The sequence below is a fragment of the Sitophilus oryzae genome, unplaced genomic scaffold (assembly GCF_002938485.1).
Source record: "Sitophilus oryzae breed Bouriz unplaced genomic scaffold, Soryzae_2.0 scaffold_1297_pilon_pilon, whole genome shotgun sequence".
Taxonomy (NCBI): domain Eukaryota; kingdom Metazoa; phylum Arthropoda; class Insecta; order Coleoptera; family Curculionidae; genus Sitophilus; species Sitophilus oryzae.
The window spans coordinates 2,290,977-2,312,971 of NW_022145945.1; the positions used below are offsets into that span (position 1 = coordinate 2,290,977).

At 32.6% G+C, this 21,995-nt stretch overlaps 1 protein-coding gene across 2 annotated transcripts in view; it reads right to left on the reverse strand.

The window, feature by feature from the left end:
- Positions 1-21,995, reverse strand: part of LOC115874545 — a 92,457-nt gene that overhangs the window by 65,108 nt on the left and 5,354 nt on the right. For both annotated transcript variants that reach the window (XM_030889721.1, XM_030889720.1), the window contains exon 2: positions 19,878-19,947. In XM_030889721.1, coding sequence (XP_030745581.1) covers positions 19,878-19,947 — 70 coding nt within the window. The remainder of the gene's footprint in view (positions 1-19,877; positions 19,948-21,995) is intronic.

Here is a 21,995-nt window from a genome sequence, read left to right on the forward strand (position 1 = left end):
GCATTTAAAAGTATGGGAACTGATTTTTAAAAATCTTATCGTTAGTTTAGTTTCGCTCGCAGTGGCCGCTCGCCTTTAATCTTTTCGGTCGACGATAAAATACCATTTTATCGTCTTGTATAAAAAATAACTATTTGAGAAGCTTATTCCAAAAATTAAATTAGAAAACCTTCAAAGATTGAATCCATTTCTTTTCCTAAATCTATTTTCGTATAGTCTCACTCTCTATGGAATCTATTATGGAAAATTAATTTAATGTCATTAAAAATTTAACCATATCATTATTTTTTTCGTTTGATTTGATGTCTGATGCGATAACAGCCGATAAATATTTGAATTGCTTAAATTTATTGCTGCTAACTAAATGAGTAGAATCAGAACAGGCAAACCATTTCAAATATTTTGGATCGATTGACACCCTGTAGAAATCTATATAATTTTAGAAAATGCTTTAAATTGACTTACAAAAGCTCACAAAATTTCACTTCAATACACACTATTGTTTCACTCCTTGCAAAAACCGCGCCGAATATGACGCGCCACCCTGTATACTCGATAATAATAATGCTGAATATAAGCAGAATAATAGGTATAGCTTATGCATTAAATTCATTGATTTCAATAAATTTACTTAGAAAAAAAATTAAAACAACGAAAAAAAAATAGATCAACATTTTAATTATTATACAGAAGGTTTCACATTATTTATACAGAAGGTTTCACATTAATACATTCACAGTAATAATGGAATTCCGAGGTAAAAGTCTCTGGTCACTCCACTATTTGTATATTTTGGGAACCTTCGTTTTGTATAATAAGATACAACTATTTGTATTATTTGTCTAAAGCCGGACTCAAACGACTCGTGTACTTGGCAATCATTTGTTATTGGCATATACTTGCCGTGTTGTGTGAGTGGTTTACTTGTGCAATTATTTGTCGCTTGTTACCGCAAGTGAAAAAAATGTTATTTACACAGATAATTTACTTGACAAGTACGCAAATATTGGTGTACTTGCCAAGTACATGAGTCCGGCTTAAGGTAGATATAGAAAAGTAAAGATTTCAGTTAACATCTCCTTTTGTTGTCAGGGCTAATCTGAACGGAGCCTACTTTGTTTACGCGGAATCCGAACCGCGGTCCTCGGCCATATCATGGTCAATGGCCTACCGACTTGGCAAGTGTCTAAATCAACTCTTACTCACGAGATATCCGATCTCATCCGGCCTCGAACCGGCGTGAATGAGCAGTGTGTGTCAATAGATTTTACACTTTTGCCTTTATTGGACAACACCACGATACAGAGTTTCGAACCGGTCACCCGTCCATCCACTAGTATCGCCTTACGTCGCTTAACTTCGGTGTTCTAATGGGAACCGGTGTTTCGACGTAGCTGGGCCGTTGCCCACAGGTAGATATAGATATTCCGATATTTTTTCTTCGATTTTTTTTGTGATCATTTTTAATAAATAATATTTTTATTATTTATACACGTAGGCTTCCTCGATGGTTGTAACCTAATGTTTTAACATCCGTTAATTAAAAAACGTACCTTCACTACTACGTTTGTAGGAACGTATACACGAGCAAATTTGCAATTCATATAGTCGCCTAACAAAAGAATTTGGCCTCGGTCATCCGACCTGTTTTACGACTTGCAAACAGGTAACGCCATTATATAAATGGTATCGTGTTTTCTGCCTAACTCAATACAACGCACAAAATATATTTTATATTATGGAATACTTTGGGAATGCTGAATTTTATATTATGCTCAATGGAACGAAATATGCTGGGAATAACCAAGAAAGACCGCAAAAGAATAGAGTGGATACGAGAAAAGTCACAAGTAATAAATGTCAGATGTAATCAACGAATGTAAATGAAATACTTCAAGTGGCAATGGGCAGGACACCTGGCAAGAAGGACGGACAACAAATGGACCACAAAAATTACAGAATGGTACCCATGAGGTACGTAGACATACAAAGAGGTGTTAGACAGGGACGCCTATTGTCACCATTATTGTTTAACGTTTATGCCGAGAATATAATCCGAAAATCTCTTCAAAATTGTCCAGAAGGGGCTAAAATAAATGGGAATATTATAAACAATATAAGATACGCAGAGGACACCGTGGTACTAGCAGAATCCGAAGACCAGCTGCAAACCTTAATGGACAAACTTATGAACAAAAACTATGATTTTCAACAGACATCCGCAAGACAAAAACACCGATATAATGATGAACGGCGGCGGCGTCCATCTCGAGACCACGCAGAGATATGTATATTTACTTGGACAGGGAATTAACCAGCCAGCTAGACCACTCCTCCAAGGAAATCAGAAGGATTGAAATAGCTAGGGCTGGTTTCCTCAATATGCGGAAGTTCTTATGCCATCCGAGAATACAAGAGTAACGAGGCTAAGAATATTAAAATGTTATATATGGCCCTGATTCAATATGGATGCGAAACATTGACGCTAAAACAAGAAGACATCAAACGCCTTAATGCATTTGAAATGTGGATGTATCGTCGGATGCTGAGGATAAGTTGGACCTCCAGAACAACAAACTGTGAAGTTTTATACAGAATGAAAACTCGTGCACACCTAACAGGAACAATTAAAATCAAAAAGACTTCCTACCTTGGGCACATAATGCGGCATCCAGAATATGAAGAAATACAGCTCATAATAGAAGGAAAAATCGATGGAAAACGTAGCATAGGGAGGAAAAAGAAATCATGGCTACGTAATATAAGAGAATGGACCCATACCGACGGAACACCCTTATTCACCAAACTCTGGACAGAGAGTCATATGCCATATTAATCGCTAACCTCAACAGAGAAGGCACCTAGGAAGAGGAGAATTAGAAGAAGACCAAACCCCTGAGATAGATAACAATGGGCCATCAATAGACACCAATAGGCCCAACTTCAAAAAGAGTATCGAAATATGTGAGGGACGCTACACCATAATTGGAAATGGTTGAATAAGATGAAAATGATGATGATGATGATATAAAATACAGGGTCGCTTTTATGTATGGAAACGGTCGATTATTAGGTAAAATATAGGAGGTACCGCAAAAAGTTAAATACAAAAGTTATAGCATTTTTAAATATCTATTAGCGAGTAATAAATTGTATATTATTATATATTTCAATTATTCCTTTAATTCTAAGCAAAAATCGAAATACACACAATGTATACTCTGTTTTTTTTTCTCAGGTAAGATTTCGACAGACGATGACGTCCCATACCCATCTATTTATTTTACTAAAAAAAGTTTCTAATAATTTTTAAGTTAACTATGGATGAGTTTAAATATAAATCCGTCATGCGTCGTCTCTTATTGTTTTTAACCAGTTTTATTGGTTTATTTTAAAAATGACAGATCGTATTTCAATTTTAAGCTACATTCGCAATCAATTCGCTGGCCGAGTGGTACTTTGGCACGCAAGCTTATCATATGTACTTCAGTGTAATCATTCACAACAAAATTCGACGCCAGAGTGCAAGTTAAGTTGGATTGAAAGCTTGCAAGCTGCTAACTTCCACTTCAGCACGGAATTTTCGTTTGACAATTATGACAATTTTGACATTTAAATTTTAATAATTATTTTGTTTGTGTTGTTGTTACAAGCCATTTTCCTGTGAAAAGTAAATATTTATTATTAAAAGAAAAATGAGTGAAGTGGACGCTATTCCTATTTTATTAGGACTTGTGGCTTTGCTGTTAAAAAAACGGCAATTATTGTTGCAGCTCAATAATTCGCTTGATCGTAAACCAAGGGGTTTACCAAAATCTAAAAAATGGGGCGTCCGACCCATATTAATGGCGAGAAAAAGTTTTGGGTGCTACGAAAATCTTTTACAAGAAGCTCGCTTAAGCAATCCCATAATTGAGACACATTTTAGAAAAAAATCATCACTAAATGACGTTCTTGTTTCCATTTTTCTAAACATAAAAACTTGGAAAACTTAATTAACAACTGTTCCGGATTTTGCCTCTTCCATATGCTTTTCCAAAATAAAAACAAACAACTAACCTAAAAAAATGTCAGGAGACGTTTAAACACGCGTGCGCAAAATTCGACTTGAAATTTATTGTGAATGGTTAATTTCGTGCCGACTTTAATGTCGAATTGCCACTTGGCCAGCGAATTGATTTCGAATGTAGCTTTATTGATTTGACAAAGAGTTTGACGGAATGATGAACGACAAACGGACGCCGATGCGTATGAACTCGTCTTTAGATTTTTGACACTTGCCAAAGTCTTGCCAAATTATAGGTTATAATATTTTGTGTCAACTTTTGCCAAATACCCTGCGTTTTGGATTGGAAGATGATGCATTTTGATTCGTGTTATTACGTGTGTTTTGTGTCTTTTGAAGTAAAGTGGAGGAAAAATCGAGTGAAAATTAACTGTAGACCCAGAGCACAGTTTATGGTCAATACTCGCTGTCCAGGCAAAAAGTCTTATACACTAATAAAGTTAAAAGTTACCATTAATAAAGTTCGTATACCATGTCGTCGTAGATAAGTGCATCTCGAATATGGTAGAAGGACCATAACTAAACACATACTAAAAACTGGAGCAGCTGTAAAATATCGACATCACACGATAGGTAAATAATGGATTTTAGTACTGCAGAAAAATAATGTCAAAAGGTACTGGTTTAAGAAAATTAAGATTAGAGTTAATTAATCAACCTTAGGTATAAAATGTTATCTATACTAATATATAAAATCCTTAAGTGACTGACATACTGATTAATCACGATCCTGCTCAAACCACTCAACGTAAGAAGCTCAATTTTGGCATACAGGTTGATTCTAGGGTGTAGAGGTTCGATAAGAAGGGATTTTTCGAAATTCCAGTTCCAAGAGGGTGAAACCACCCCTCAAATATTACAATATTTTTTATTTAAAAAACGGCCAAATTTCCGAAAAAACGCTTAAACATTTTATTTATTTTTTTTTATTATTTTATTTTGTTTTTTACTTATTTTAAGATTTTTTAAAAATGTATACAGGGTGTTTCGAAAAATCTGGTCATTGATTAATCACGATCCTGCTTAAAGCGCTTGACGTAAAACGCTGATTTTTGGAAAACAGATTGACTTTAGGGTGTAGAGGTTCGATAAGAAGGGATTTTTCGAAACTCGAATTCTAAGGGGGTGAAACTATCCCTCAAATATTAAAATATTTTTTATTTAAAAACCGGTGAGTTTTTCGGAAAAACTCTTAAACACGTATATTTTATTTTGTTGTTTTACGATTTTTTTGATTTTAAGATTTTTTATAAATTTATACAGGGTGTTTCATAAAATATGACCATTAAGTAATCACGATTCTGCTTAAACTGCTTGACGTTTAAAGCTGATTTTTGGCAAACGGATTGACTGTGGGGTGAAGAAGTTCGATAAGGAGGGGTTTCTCGAATCTCAAATTCCAAGAGGGTGAAAACGCCCCTCAAATATTACAATATTTGTTATTTAAAAAACGGTTAGTCTTAATAATTAATAATAATTTATTTATTTTTTTTTATATATTTTGAAATTTTTTAAAAAATCATACAGGGTGTTCCAAAAAGTTGGGTAATTTCTTAACCACGATTCTGCTTAAACTGCTTGACGTAAAAAGTTTATTAGAGAACAACGGTATACGGTCGAGTCGGCCTACAAACGCGTAAACGTTTACGTACGCATGCGCATTTCTTATATTTTTTATTTTTTATACACGTAGAAGATTCTTTACGTCTACGTATACGTGCCAGCAGCGGCCGGCCGACTCGGCCGTATACCGTTGTTCTCTATTGTTCTCTCGGTCGAGTCGGCGGCTGCTGGCACGTATACGTAGACGTAAAGAATCTTCTACGGGTATAAAAAATAAAAAATATAAGAAATGCGCATGCGTACGTAAACGTTTACGTGTTTGTAGGCCGACTCGACCGTATACCGTTGTTCTATTGGCAAACGGATTTTTCGAAAGTCAAATTCCAACGAGATGAAACTAACCTTCAAATATTACCAAGTTATATAATAATATCGCCATGTTAGTTTTTCTCATGCTGACATAAATGTGAGAAAATTTTATCCAGTTTGTATGTTAATGGAAATTCTTGCTTTGCTTTATCATCACCATTACAAATGATTAATTCGACGCGAACGAAGTCGCTGGTACACGCTAGTTATTAATAAAATAGTTTGTTTTATTTATGTTGTTTTATTTATTCCTGCGGAATATTACAAATTTATATGTTTTGTACATAAGTTATATTGATAAATATAATCATAAATGCGGGAAGTTTCATAAAGCTTGAAAATAAGAAATAATTCTTTTTTATATGTTTTTGGTATGTGGTGTCTTGTTCTTGTTTGTTTTGTATTAACACATACCGTTTTTTATTAAATAAAATAACTCGATTACATTTTTTCAGTTTTATACAGTTTTTTTCACGATATTTTGAAGTAATCACTTGTCAGTCAAATTTTAAATATATTAATTTCCTGCTATGCGTTCCAGTTGTACCAACTTATTTCTTTGTAAAATAAAATAAACTACTTTGAAACTAAAATGACAGACACAGCTATCACTGTCAAGGATCTTCTCGTTGAACAGACTATACTTCAAACCAACCGTTTCCGAGTTATTGACTTTTGAAAATATCACTTAAACAATTCGATTTAATTAATTTCGATGTGTTTGGTTTGATTTAATAATGCCATTCTGCCGAAACCGTGATACTGTTGTAATGGGCTTTTAAATTCCTATTAGCTACTAGTAAATTTAAGTATACGGTCAAAAAGTTGACCGACCCCATGATCAAAAGTGTTACATCAAACAATTTTTTTTAAATGAAACCCTCTGTATATTATTGCATATTTCAATTCTTCCTTCAATTTTAAGCAATAATCGTAATACACAATGTACCTAGATTGAAGAATTGAAATGTTAAACGAAAATTTTCTAATATCCAGACTTGATATACTTTCTTTTTATACATCTATAAATGCTAACTTGAGAACTAATGTCAAATATTATTAAGTATCACAGTTTCGGCAGAATAGCATCTTTAAATGAAACCGAACATATCGAAATTAATTAAATCAAATTGTTTCAGTGATATTTTCAAAAGTCAATAAGTCGGAAACGGTTGGTTTGAGGTACATTGTGTGTCTTTCAATTTTTGCTTAGAATTGAAGGAAGAACCGAAATATGCAATAATATACAGGAGGTTCCATTTAAAAAATGAAACTTTGATGTGCCACGACTTTATGACCGACCCTGTATACTTAAATTTATTACCCGTTAATAGATATTTATAAACCCTATAATTTTTACATTTAACTTTTTGCGCGGTACCTCCTATATTTTACCTAATAATCGACCGTTTCCATACATTACAGCGACCCTGTATATTTTCAACTAGAGTTTATGCTCGAATTATGTCTTTGGTCGAGACGGGATAAACAAACTCAACACCTCGAAAAAGAACTCGAGAAATCAATTCCGTATACAGGGTGTTGCAAAAAAACATGTGTCATCTCTCTTGGGAAGATTCTCCTCATAAAATTAAGATTTAATGTGATAGATAAAAGTGCTACATATTTTAATATTAAAAAAGTGTCGGCATATTCACCAGCGACGTGAATATGGTTTATCACTGCAATATTTTTCTAAAGTGTAAAATATGTGCCTGTGTCTCTAAACTACTGATTGCTTTTTCGAGTTGTATCATTCTTAAAAGTTATTCTTCTTAAATATAGACTGAATCATCCCTGTACGTGAAACTCAAGTGAATAATACTACAAAGGCACAATGAATATTTTAAGTAAGAAATCACCTTCTAAGAAGTTGTTATTTTGGGAGAATCAAAGCTACGACAAAAGTACTTTGTATTTTTAGAATCCGAAAGTGGCACCCCACAGTGGTCGCCTTGTGTCACAGTAGTACTGAAGATTCGTATAATGACATAGTAACAGCGGCGGAGTAAGCCTGTCGGGGGCCCGGGGCGGCGAAGCTAATTGTGGCCCCCGGTCTGTTTAGATAATGATATACTTCTAATGCACATTTTGTAAAAATTGAATGACGTATGTATAATTGTTGACAAAATTCAAGTATTTATACAGGGTGTCCCAGGCTGAGCCTGCGTTAGAAGTTTCTAGAGTAATATCTACTAGAGTATAAAAACTACAATATCTAGATACGAGATTTAGTGCATATCATTGTTTCACAATGAGATCTATCGATTAAAAATATTTTCAATATGGCGGTACTTTCGGAACTACCGGAAGTTGACAACAACTTTCTTATTTTAAATAGGTGACTCCACTTTTTATTACATACTTAAATTCTCTGTAAAATTTTACGAGTTTTGATATTAAACGCTCTATATCTAAAGTTAACCGTTTTGAGAAAAAAATATTTATAATTTTTGGAGGAAAAGAACTGCCTGTCAAAAATATGTATATAGCCTAAACGTCAAATTTACAGCCACTGTACCATAAAGAGAAGATATGTGGATATCTATGTCAAAAATTAAATTGTCCGAATGTCATATAATAATGGCCGCAGCTGTCATGGAATTGAGCGATTAAAAAATTATCATAAATCATTTTTTTCTCAAATGGAAATCCACTTTTTTTATTTCACTCGTGAAAAGGCTTTCGTTACTTTCGTTTTTAAAATTTGTTACTTTTTGACTATACTATGTTTTTAAGTTATTTAAGATTTAGCTTTAAAGCGTATATTTTTCTTTATTTTAACCAGTAGCCTATGACAGTATATTATCGATCATCATTTTAGTTAACTTTGCGCTGTTTTTTTTTTCGATCGTACGGTATATTATTAAAATATCAACTATTAGATATCACGAACGAAAATACGAGATATATTTATATAAATACACTTTTTAAACTTTTAAGGCAGCAGTAGTTATAATATAGCAAATTCAAATAATTCATTTTCTGACAGATGGAAATAAATTGTCTGACTGTTTGACACTTAATGTCAAAGGAAGCTAGATAACATCAAAAAATATACGTCTTCAAACTAAATCTTAAACAACTTAAAAACGATTTATTTTAGGTATAGGAATATGTCTAGTTAAAACGTAACGAATTGGAAAACCTTTTCACTAGCGAAATAAAAAAGTGGGTTTCCATTTGAAAAAAAAATATTTATGATAATTTTTTAATCGCTCAATTCCATGACAGCTACCGCCATTATTATATGACATTTGAATAATTTAATTTTTGAAATATATAGCCACGTCTTTTCTTTATGTCACAGGGGCTGTGATAATCACTAAATTTTACTTTTAAGCTGTACAAATTTTTTTGATAGGTAGTTTTTTTCGTCCAAAAATTTTAAATATTTTTTTCTTAAAAATGTTTACAGGGAAATACCGCGACAAAATATCGTGATTTTGTAAGTTCTCCAAGATCCGAGGGGCCCCTTCGCTGTCTCAGGTCCGTGGCCCCCGTTATACTAAAGACGTCACTGCTCATCATCAGTAATGAAGCTAGAATACAAGTTATGATGTACATTGGTTGTAATTTAAAATGTTTATTCAGTAAAAATAAATAATGAAACCATTGAGAAATAACTTAAAAGCTAAAATAAATAAATTCAGTCTCAAAATATATAAAAATAATTATTCGATATTTTAAACAACGAAAATTACCCCTTGATTTAATTTCTTAAATAGAAAATGCCATTGACAATTACTTGGGCCTGATAATTGATAATTAAGTAAATATCTTCTTCCATTTATACTGTTTATAGTTGGCGTATATACGTATGGTTTGCATACTCCACTTACATTTGCATAGTCCACTTACAAACTGCTTTATAACTACTGAACACCTTGGTCTTGTTTGCCAGTTGAATAAAAAATTACTTATTAAGATTCGGAGGCCCCCTAAAAGACGGGGCCCGGGGCGGACCGCCCCTTCCACCCCCCTCCCCCCCTTAGTCCGCCACTGCATAGTAAAAATCATTATTTTTACCCGTTGGGCTCTTTTTCGTTGGATGCGCTTTATATTTTTGAAATTGTTCTTTGTTAGTTCGAAATGGGTAGTTCATTTTGGGTAATTCATATATCACATTGTTGTAATTTTCTAAGTAGAAATATGAAAATAGATACATAAATATTAAGGTTTGCAGAAAAAAAAACAATTATCTTATAACTTTCACCGACCTACTTGCTATTGCATCTCGAAAAAAATCATAATAAAAAAATGGCATAAAAGTAACCAAATATACAGGGTGCGTCTCAAAAGTGGCTCGCCCCTATAACTTCTTTATTTTTTCAGTTAAAAAATCGAGATTTTGTATGTTAGTATATGACATAAATTGGGATTGACTGACGTATTCAATTGTTTTCGGCCTCTTCCGGTTTCACCGGAAATGACTACAACTTTTGATTTTAAAATGGCACCCTTGGTATTTTTTACTTTATTCGATAGAAAATAACACTCTGAATAGAATGACATATCATAGTTTATTTAAAATTATAACTTGCGGTTCGTAACGAAAATTTGACTCGAAATACCAAGTGTGTGGTATCAAATTATTCGTAAAAAAACGCTTTATCCAAATGTGCTAATGAGCCACCCTCGTTCCAATTAAAAAAATTGAGATATGATTAAAAATACGATTTAAGCATTTTCTAACTTGCCAGGACAAGACACTGAAAACATTAGACGATCAAATCTATTTTTCCAAGGCTCCTTGATTAACAATTAGTGTTTTTAACATAGCCATGGCACTCTAGATTGAAATTTAAAATACAATTTTTTATTAAGCGAGAATGTCAGTTGAAGTTGACATATGATATATCATTCTATTCAGAATGTAATTTTCTATCGAATAAAGTAAAAAAATACCGAGGGTACCATTTAAAAATCAAAAGTTGTAGTCATTTCCGGTGAAACAGAAAGTGACCAAAAACAATTGAATACACCAATCAATCCTAATTTATGTCATATAGTAACAAACCAAATATGTTTTTTTTTATCTGAAAAAATAAAAAAGTTATATGGGTGAGCCACTTTTGAGACGCACCCGGTATACAGGGCACAACAATAGGACGAAGTTTTTTGACCGAACTTTGTAACACCCTGTAGGGTGCAGCAGCGGTAGTAGCTATGCTAAATTAAATCACATAGTAGCCTCATTTTTTGTGAGCATTTTGTTTTTTTAATCACCACATATGAATATCATGTCATTCTATTCAGAATGTCATTTTATATGGAATAAAGTAAAAAAATACCGAGGCTGCCATTTAAAAATCAAAAGTTGTAGTCATTTCCAGTGAAACAGAAAGTGACCAAAAACAATTGAATACGTCAATCAATCCTAATTTAGGTATGTCATATACTAACATACCAAATCTCGTTTTTTTATATAAAAAAATATAAAAGTTATAGGGGTGAGCCACTATTGAGACGCACCCGGTATATATGATACCAATTAAACTTTTAGTTACGTAATCGCGAGCGCGATTTTTAAAATCATTGTTGCCAACGACGGACATATTCGGCGCAGGACTAACTGGAATTTAAATTACATGTTGAGAATTCAGGTGGTCAAAAAAAATGTCAAGTTGCCACATTTATTTATTTATTTCCTGACATTGTCATTCATTTTGACACTTTAGTTTTGTTTTTGGTTTAAATAAATAGTGTTTTGATACTTTAAGCTTAAAAATCTTTACTAACAGACCTTGCAGACAAAACATTGTTCTTTTTAGAACCTCTTTTAGTGCAAAGTGTACAAGATCGCAACAAGATCCGTAAAAAAATCGCAACTTTATTAGAATATTTTGAACGGGAAAGCGGTAGTAATGGCCCTTTATGTCCTTTAAGTGCTGTTAAGAAGGTGAGTTTTGTTGATGTTAATAATAACTGTACGTATAGTTATAATTATTTTTTTTGTTTCCTAAAATAATTTTAATTAAAGAAAAATATGGAAAAGTAGGCAACGCTGTACCGGTCAAGCTTAATCACGTGACTAGCAGTTTATTTGATATGAACTATAGGTATCTATAATATATTAATAATTATTTGGCTATTCCCTATCTTTTACACGTATCTATTATTTAAACAAATAGGTATATTTAATCTGTGGCGTACCTATAGACTTACAATTGATAAATATAAACTTAATTTTAGATAAATTGCTTGTCCTGTGCCAATATCCCACAAGAGAACATGTGGGAGATTGTATCGAAAGCTTTAGCTATCCCCTTTTGCCCCGCTTCCGCCATTGCAAGTTTACAAACACAGCCATGCACTTCGTGTTTGCAATGTTGTCCTTTAAATAATTTAGTCTCTTGTCTAACTAAGTCTCTGGTTAGCTTAAAGCCCAATATAAGCTGTATCTTATGTACAATGAAAATAAATTTTCGTTACAGCTTTACCAGTTTTAAAATGATTAAATTCATACCAACAGTATACAGGGTGGTCCGAACTGTATTCCGGATACTTTGGCAGCATATTCTGCAGATAAAACCAAGTAAAAAAGTTCGTATAGATCTATATCCTAAAATGCGGTGATGGTTTTCGAGAAAATTGAAGGCAGAGTTTGCTCTGATGGGTTGCTAACTCAACATAAACTTATGAAAGTTCTGGCGGTTCAAAAGTAACCAAGTAGTTATCAAATAATTAATTGAAAAATCAAAATTTTATGATTTTTAAAATATCTTATTGCTTTAAAAACGAAATAATCCACTAGATTTCTACTTCTGGGGCCACTTTGAAAGCTTTGGTTTACTCAGTGCCGATTAATACTGAAGAGCAACTACGGCAACGCATTATTGACTGTTCCAATCAAATTCGGACAACACCAAGGATATTCCACAGGGTACGCAGATCTTGGAGAAGAAGAGCAGATGTCTGCATTGAAATGAATGGTGTGTGGTCATTTTAAACATTTACTATGAATGAATTAAGGAATGCATTATTTTAATAAGGAATTTTGGTAACTGGCTTATTTCGTTTTTAAAGCAATAAGATGTTTTAAAAATCATGAAATTTTGATTTTCCAATTAATTATTTAATAATTACTTGGTTACTTTTGAACCGCCATAACTTTCATAAGTTTATGTTGAGTTAGCAACCCATTAGAGCAAACTATTTGCCTTCAATTTTCTCGAAAACCATCACTCTGGGCGATGTGTAACAAGAGTACCTTTTTGTAGGAAAAAGTATGTAGTTTTCACAAAATGAACCGACGTTGCAAAAAAAATAACCTCAAAAAAGTTATTCACAAAACAACCCCCTACCCTTGCAAAAACTACCCTTTCCGCTTTTCCAAATAATTTTTTAGTATCACCATTTGATTTAGGGTCAAAATTTATGGCAGAGCATTTTTTTTCGAAATTTTATCTCGTTTTTTACAATTTCAAAACAACCGTTTTTTAAATTCACCCTTTCAGTGCCCCTAACTCTCTTAATATGCAATTTCCGCCCTATACTTATAGGAACTTTTTTTACTATTTTTAGGAGTACTATCACCCCCCGATTTTTTACACCATTTCAATGACACCCTGTATGTATCTGGTAACATATAACATATTGACTGAAATTATAAATTTGGGAACTTTTTATTTTTTTTAATTAATCATAGATTTTTCTTCGAAAAAATAATGATAAAACAGTTTCTGTTGAATTTTTGGTACAAAAACATTTCAAATTTATGATTTCAGTCTAATAACCAATTAGGCCTATAATATTAATTTATGTCAATGATGACAGGGTATTGATAACTTTTTTATTTAAGTTATTATTTAGGGTATTGCGATTTTTACCAAGATAACCTTTTTTGCGTACAAAAACGTAGTAAATGTATATTTTCCTACTCAGTAGTTTTATACAGGTACGGACAAAAAGTTATTAATGTTCAAACCAGTTAAAAAATATGAAGGTAGCGCCCTCTATAAATATGAAACAAAATCAAATTTTTCATGTGAAAAAAACTCCCAGATACCAATTTGTATCCAAATATTGACGTTACTTCAGAAATTAATTATAAAAAATCGAAATAAAAATGAAACTTCATACCCTGTATCTCCGAGACTAAGCATTTTAGGACATACATTTACCCGAACTTTTTTACTTATTTTTACCTGCAGAATATGCTTCTGAAGTTTTCGGAAAAAAAAAGAAACTTCGGACCACCCTGTATATCAGCCAAATGAACAAATAAATGGAAGTATGTTGCGCATTTTTTTTTCAACGAAGATTTTTTGTTATAGAGGGTGTGATCAATACCAACTTTCGTATTTTAAATGTAACACTCTGTATACATCCCTTTTGTGTTAATACCCTTCAATTTTTAATATTTATTTAATTACCGTTAATATTTATAAATAAATAAAATAAAGTAAGTTTAAAACAATTGCCAAGTGCACTCACAAAAATATTAGAAATATTTTCAAAATTAGATTGCACTATTACATAATATAGGTAATCTCGATATTATCAATTTTAGCAATTAATAATTGTTATCAAAATACTTATTGCAATTTAAAATTATCGATTTTTATTTTTTAATTATTGCCAATTATGTCTGGGAAAAAATTAGTTTAATAAACGACCTAGGTTAATAAATTATAAATTATGAAAAATACATTATATTACGTTAACGTTATTTGCGAATGTAGTTCAATATACATTTTTATGGAAAACCGGTAATGGAATTTTTTTTAAAAATTGGGTTTTTGTATAAAGGCGCTTGTTTCATCTGCCTAGGGCACAAACATAGTGAGGCATCTCGATGCGATGCTCGCCAAGATGCTGGCCGCGCTGCTCGCCAGGATGGTAGCCGCAATGCATCCTACGCGCACTGTTTTAAAACGGCGAATAGGTGCGCGTAGGCATACTGAAACATTTACCATCGCCGTTTTATTAAGCACCAGTTTATGTAATAGTGGTTATTAATTAGTATAGGCTTGGTGCATTTCAGTTGATTTCAACAGATTCCTACCGCAGCGAGTCAATGGCAAAAATCTGAAATTATCCCTATCTATTTCACGTCGCCGTCATGTTGATCGCATAGAATAATATTGAAATCGTGGTTTTGTTATAATATATAAGTATTTTAGTTTTTTTAGTGCAGTTGTTGAGACAAAAAGAGATAAAACACTCAGGTACCAGATTTGTGTGATGTAACGCTGTTTCGGGTAGTAAAAAATAAATGAAAAAGAATTCGAACTAGGCGTCGTGATGTGTTGTGACTATTTCAAATGTTAATAAAATTGCCGAAAAAATGTTAACGCGTAAAGGAGAGCTTATAAACATATTAATATATAATAACCCTTATAATAGATGCCTTATTTTGTGTCCAAGGATCCAAATATGAAATAAAATACCGGGTGTTCCATAAGAAAAAATATAACTTTGGTGTAAATCTTAGTTCTGACATACCCTGTACATTTCAAAATAATTTTAAATTATGCACATGGTCTTCCCACATATGCCCATAAAATATTTTGTTTCTACATATTTCCGTATTCTTACATACTACAATCAACCGAGGCGAATGAGTTGCACCACCCTGTATATAGGTGTTTCATTTAAAAAAATATTCGCGATCCACTCACACTTTTTTGAGCCACCCTTTAGAACTTCAAATATTTTCCTCAAATACATCCTAATACATACTTTATGTCTGGACTACAAAATTCATAAGTTTTTTATTATAGGAGCTGCAGATGCCCGACGCGCTATTGCCGGACCCTGTAGAATGAAGGTTATTACATTGTTGGTGATAAATTAAATATTAGTATTGTGAACATTTTATTCCACCCGACTCTAGTTCGACATATGCTCAACGAATTGTGATCTTAAATCGACCTATCAAATGTAAAGTTTCAGGCATCCGCGTCCGCTTCTCGCAAAAAACAAAAATTTTGTTTCCTAGGAAACATCGCGCTGAACATATAGGTGCGTGGCGAGGTGCGAGGCACCAGTATGGTTTGACGCATAAATTTGTACATGTTTGATTCAGCATCGCCGGATGGCGAGGTGAATGGCGCGCATCGCGTCGAGATGAAATGCCCCGCACTATGTTTGTACGATAGTCGCGATGCATCCTACGCGCACTTCCTCGCCGTTTTAAAACAGTGCGCGTAGGATGCATCGCGGCTAGCATCCTGGCGAGCAGCGCGGCCAGTATCTTGGCGAGCATCGCATCGAGATGCCCCACTATGTTTGTACCCTAGTCATTTTCCGCCTTACAGCGTAGCCGCTTCATACTAAAAGTGGTAGCGTCTTTGTTATTTTAAATGGAACACCTGGTATATTATTACATTTTTCAAAACTACTGATTGTTTTTATCCGTTTTTCTATTATACTAATCTAGACCAATCTCTAATAGTTTTCGAGATAAAAATAAAACATGTGTAAAAGTGACAAAAGCGCTGGTTAAATCATGAATTCGGCATATTGAAAGCTGAAATTTGGTTTAGATGTTAAGGAAAGTCGACATATTCGATCTGTCTAAATTTCCCGATTGAATATCAACAGGGAGATCAAAAAAATATAGTTTTTAAAATTTTGTTTTTGTTCCATTTAAAATAAGCAAGATGCTACCACTTTTCAAATGATGCGGCAACATTGTAACGCCGAAAATATTTTAGATGATAGAGCAGGTGCCTTTATGTATAAAATCCAAATTTTAAAAAAAAAATCTATCACTATATATATATATATATATATATATATATATATATATATATTATTAGTATAATAGAAAAGTATATGAGATAGAGCAGGTGCCTTTATGTATAAAATCCAAATTTTAAAAAAAAATCTATCACCGGTTCTCCATAAACATCTAACGTGCCATCGCCATAAATCACCCTATATAGAGGGTGTCCTTTCAAGTTAATAACTATTATGACCATTAAACTCAAGCCATAAAAAGTTCTTCGCTATCTTTGGTCACAGAGTCTTGCAGAAAAATATTTTAAATTTACTATTTTTTTATTAATTTTAGCTTTTTTGGATTATTATTTTTCTTTTTTCTATTATTTTTCTTAGACTACATTTTTCTTTGGCGGGATATTATCAATTTACTTAATTACTACCACCATTTATAAAAAAAAACTTTTGTACTCTAACTATATTGTATTTCATCAACAAGTTAAACGATCTGCATACAATATTTACTTATTTTACATATTATATTTTTAAATACAGCTTTTATCAACATTTCGGAAAAATTTGTCCAGTCAGTACGGCGATATAGAGTAATGCCAACCTTTGCCAATGCATTCAGTCTTGACCTACCAATTTGTTTACAAAATAGTTTTGTTATTGATGTCTGTATCAGGAATTATTGAGTATTTTGCTCGTTTTTTTTTATTTTTTAGTGCCATTTAGTTTAAATTTAGATAATATCTAATAACAGTGTATATTATACACTGTCACAGATAAGGTCTGCATCTTATGAGACTCTATTCTTTAATTGATTTAGATCAAATTTCATTTTGGAGTTAGTTTTTACTTTGAATTTCTTCTTTGAATTCTTGGACTTTTTTCAGATTTTCACATATACAGGCAAAAAAACCGGCCACTAAAAACTAGTCCCAATTTCAAAGTTGGATTTCTCGCGAACCACTCATTAAATTTTGATGATTTTTTTTTTAAATTGTGAATTAATTCCTTCTTAACGGATGCTACGTCAGCAATTTTTATTCCGAATTTATTACAGGGCACAACAATAAGACAAAGTTTTTTGCTCAAACTGTGTAACACCCTGTCGGGTGCAGCAGCTGTAGTAGCTATTGCTAAAACCACATTGTAGCCTCAGTTTTTGTGAGAATATTGTTTTTTAAATCACTACATTATCTGTTTGCATTGGAGATACGCTGCTTTAAAACAAACGCCTCGAAAAAAGCTTTAAAATTAAATCAAACATCAGAACGTAGACGTAAACTAACTAAAATATAAAAATTAAAAAAAAGGTAAAGATTTTTTAAGGGACTAATAAATCTAGTGTCCACTCGCCTGGTAAAATTTCCCGTTTCCTTATACCGATTCTAGGCATCCTGGGGTGCAACTTTGTTCATGTTTCAAAGCGATAGTAAAGTAATTTGTAGCTTAAGGCACTATGTTCAGTAGCAACATCGATTCGTAGCGATATTCTGATTTCTCGCTTTGTGGCGAGGCGACTGCCTAGACCGTGTCGCACACGTGTGCAAGAATGTGATAGTGATATCATATTTCGCAGCATTTGAGCGACAATAGTTTTGCAATGAACATAGTACCGATCTGGCTTCGACATCGCTTCTAAACGATCGGTTGCTAACTTGAACAAAGTTGCACCCCTGGGCTGTTGTTCGAAATATACCCAGGGTATCAGAGACCTAACGCTGCCTTCGGCCATCCTCAATTAAAACCACAATACGAGCAACATCCGTTACAGATAATGGCATTTTTTAATTTGACAACCATTTTTCTCATATTGGAAATACTCATAAATCCGTTTTCGCCTATGTCGCCTTGATTATTTACACATAAAACTTTATGCCTTTTCCGAGATGAATTCTGAATTCTTCCGAGACGTTCGTTTTAAAACAGCATATCTCCAATACAAAAAGAGATAATGTGGTGATTAAAAAAACAAAATGCTCACAAAAAATGAGGCTACTATGTGATTTAATTTAGCGTAGCTACTACCGCTGCTGCACCCTACAGGGTGTTACAAAGTTCGGCCAAAAAACTTCGTCCTATTGTTGTGCCCTGTATACCGAGTGCGTCTCAAAAGTGGCTCACCCCCTATAACTTTTTTATTTTTTCAGATAAAAAAAACATATTTGGTTTGTTACTATATGACATAAATTAAGATTGATTGGTGTATTCAATTGTTTTTGGTCACTTTCTGTTTCACCGGAAATGACTACAACTTTTGATTTTTAAATGGTACCCTCGGTATTTTTTTACTTTATTCGATAGAAAATTACATTCTTTGTATAGAATGATATATCATATGTCAACTTCAACTGACATTCTCGCTTAATAAAAAATTGTATTTTAAATTTCAATCTAGAGTGCCTTGGCTATGTTAAAAGCACTAATTCTTCATCAAGCAGCTTTGGAAAAATAGATTTGGACGTCTAATGTTTTTATTGTCTTGTCCTGGCAAGTTAGAAAATTCTCAAATCATATTTTTAATCATAACTCAATTTTTTCAAATGGAACAAGGGTGGCTAATTAGCATATTTGGAAAAAGCATTTTTTTACGAAGGATTTCATACCACACTCTTGGTATTTCAAGTCAAATTTTCGTTAGGAACCGCAAGTTATCATTTCAAATAAACCATATGCGAAAATGTCAATGATGTGTAATTCTATTCAGAGTGACATTTTCTATCGAATAAAGTAAACAAATACCGGGGGTGCCATTTAAAAATCAAAAGTTGTAGTCATTTCCGGTGAAACCGGAAGTGACCGAAAACAATTGAATACGTCAATGAATCCTAATTTATGTCATATACTAAAATACCAACATTCGTTTTTTTAACTAAAAAAATAAAAAAGTTATAGGAGTGAGCCACTTTTGAGACGCACCCGGTATGCTCAAAATAAATTCGGAATCGGAAAATTTCTGACGTAGCATCCGTTAAAAAGGAAATAATTTACAATAAAAAAAAATCATCAAAATCTAATGAGTGGCTCGCGAGAAATCCAACTTTGAAATTAGGTCTAGTTTTTTTTGCCGGTGAATTTAGTTCCGAAACGTTGCGTTCTAGCGAATATTTCCCATGGTCTATTTGGGATATGCGAAATTAAAAATAATCCATCATTCATCGACCATTCCAAATTCTTTTAAAAAGGTAAAATGACTTACCAGGTGAAGGTAGTTCCATAGGATCGATTTCTTCGTCACTTTCTGTTCCGGAATCATGATCCTCATCTCCCTGCAATTCAAAATCATATGAAGTCATATAAAATGAATCACCAGGGTGTAGATAATCCTAAATATATAAATCAGATGATTAAAAGCGGCGATAAGAGGCCATTTCTTAATTTTAGGATTTTACAATATTATCACAGTATAAGGAAACTAGTAGCTTTACTCCTTGTCAAATCCTTTGTTCTTTTTCTGCCACTTTATATGACCTTGTTCTCGCGTCCCGTGACCACTGACATAGCTGTATAGTCGAGGTCTATAACTAGGCAAAGTATAATCGTGGCACTCGCCATAGTTTCACAGAGATGTATTTAGGAAAATATGAATTCCCAATAAAATAAAATAAAGTAAAATTGATCATCGAGTAAAAATTTGCTTGAAAACAGAATAATTTCACATTTCGTGTAAGTAACAATTCTTCTTCTGTATCTGAAAATCTTCTGATGGGAAGAAATGCGGAAAAAATATATAATGACTTATTTTTATATTATTATTTATATCAGAGATTTTCTGATAAGAGACTTTCTTTTATTTAAAACAAGTTTATTTTAACATTAATGTGTTTGTTTCGTAGTAATATATCGGTTAGGTGATTTTAATTAGATAACTAATACATTGAAGAACACATTGTATTAAATAATAAAATAACATATTTAAACTTCAATAATTGCTAATAAAAATTACAGAAATTTCAAAAGAGAAAAGAACCAAGAACAATGAGAAATAGCATTACTACTTTCTCACGTAATGAAAGAATATTTTTTTTAATTATTGTTTCGAGTCCCGGTTCTTTGATATCTCAAAAGAACCGGGAATTTCCGGTTCTGAACCCTAGTTACCATATTATTAAGAAATTATGTTTTTTTAACTAAAAACGAACAAAATTTCCCGATTTTAAAAAAATGCGCAGAAAAATCCTCATATTTCTGGGGCCAAAATATACTACCTCTAAAAATATTTGCACTTATTTAAGACTCACCCTGTGTAGGGTGATCCCGGTTATCATTTTTTGTCAATCATTGTCAAATTTTGTCAGTCTCTGTGCCTGGGACGCAACGCTCGAACCTCGCAGGTCGACGGACGGAACTCAACTGAAACGCTCTGCATTCTGCCGATATTCGACAGATTGTAAAAACTGGCAGAAAATATTTGAAAGAGTGCAACTACTCTTATCCTTCTACTATGATATTATAGGAGCTCTAACTGGTCCCTACAAAATGTATAAACCCTGTAGGACATACGTTGTTAAATTCTATGATATATGCATAGTAAAAATATAGAATACACGAAATTAAGTCCTTTAATTATTTGAATTAATAAATTTACTACAAGATCAACTAAATCATTATTTTTTCTTCTCATAATAAGAATTATGTGTAATTATATTCAAAATCTATACCTAATGGCCTCATTATTATCGACTTATTGACAATATAAAAGACAAAAAACATAATATTATCTAAAGCTGGTATATTACCTTTCAATAATAAAAGCCATTTATAACAATAATAAATTAAACATTAATCAATAAAGATATTTTTGGATACCTACTAATGGAACAAGAGCTAAATTAGTTTTAGGGTATATAAACCTCGTACTTTGGATAAACAAGGGCTGGACTGTCGTAAAACAAATGTTTTATACATCACACCATCTCTAAAAATAATAAAGTTGATTTATATATGTATTTAAAACAAACACAAGGAAGCACGGATGCCAAAAGAAACACAAATTGAAATTATCTTATTTAAAATATGTTTGTTTTTAAGGCTAAAATAGTATCACCGATATTTCGTAATATAACTATCTCACTTGTGAAATTCTCAGGCTATGTGCCAATGAATGTCAGAAAGAAATATTGATGTAAACAGCTTTTATAATCGTTGCGATAGCCGAGTCAGAGTTTATAGTACTATAAGAATATTATAAATAAATACAGTTGTATATACAGTATCTTCAAGACAACTAGCTACAAAAAAAAAACAAAGTTTACTTTATGCTTATTAGTATTTTTTAATGTTAATGGAAGCTCTGTATTTCAGATAACTGCAAATA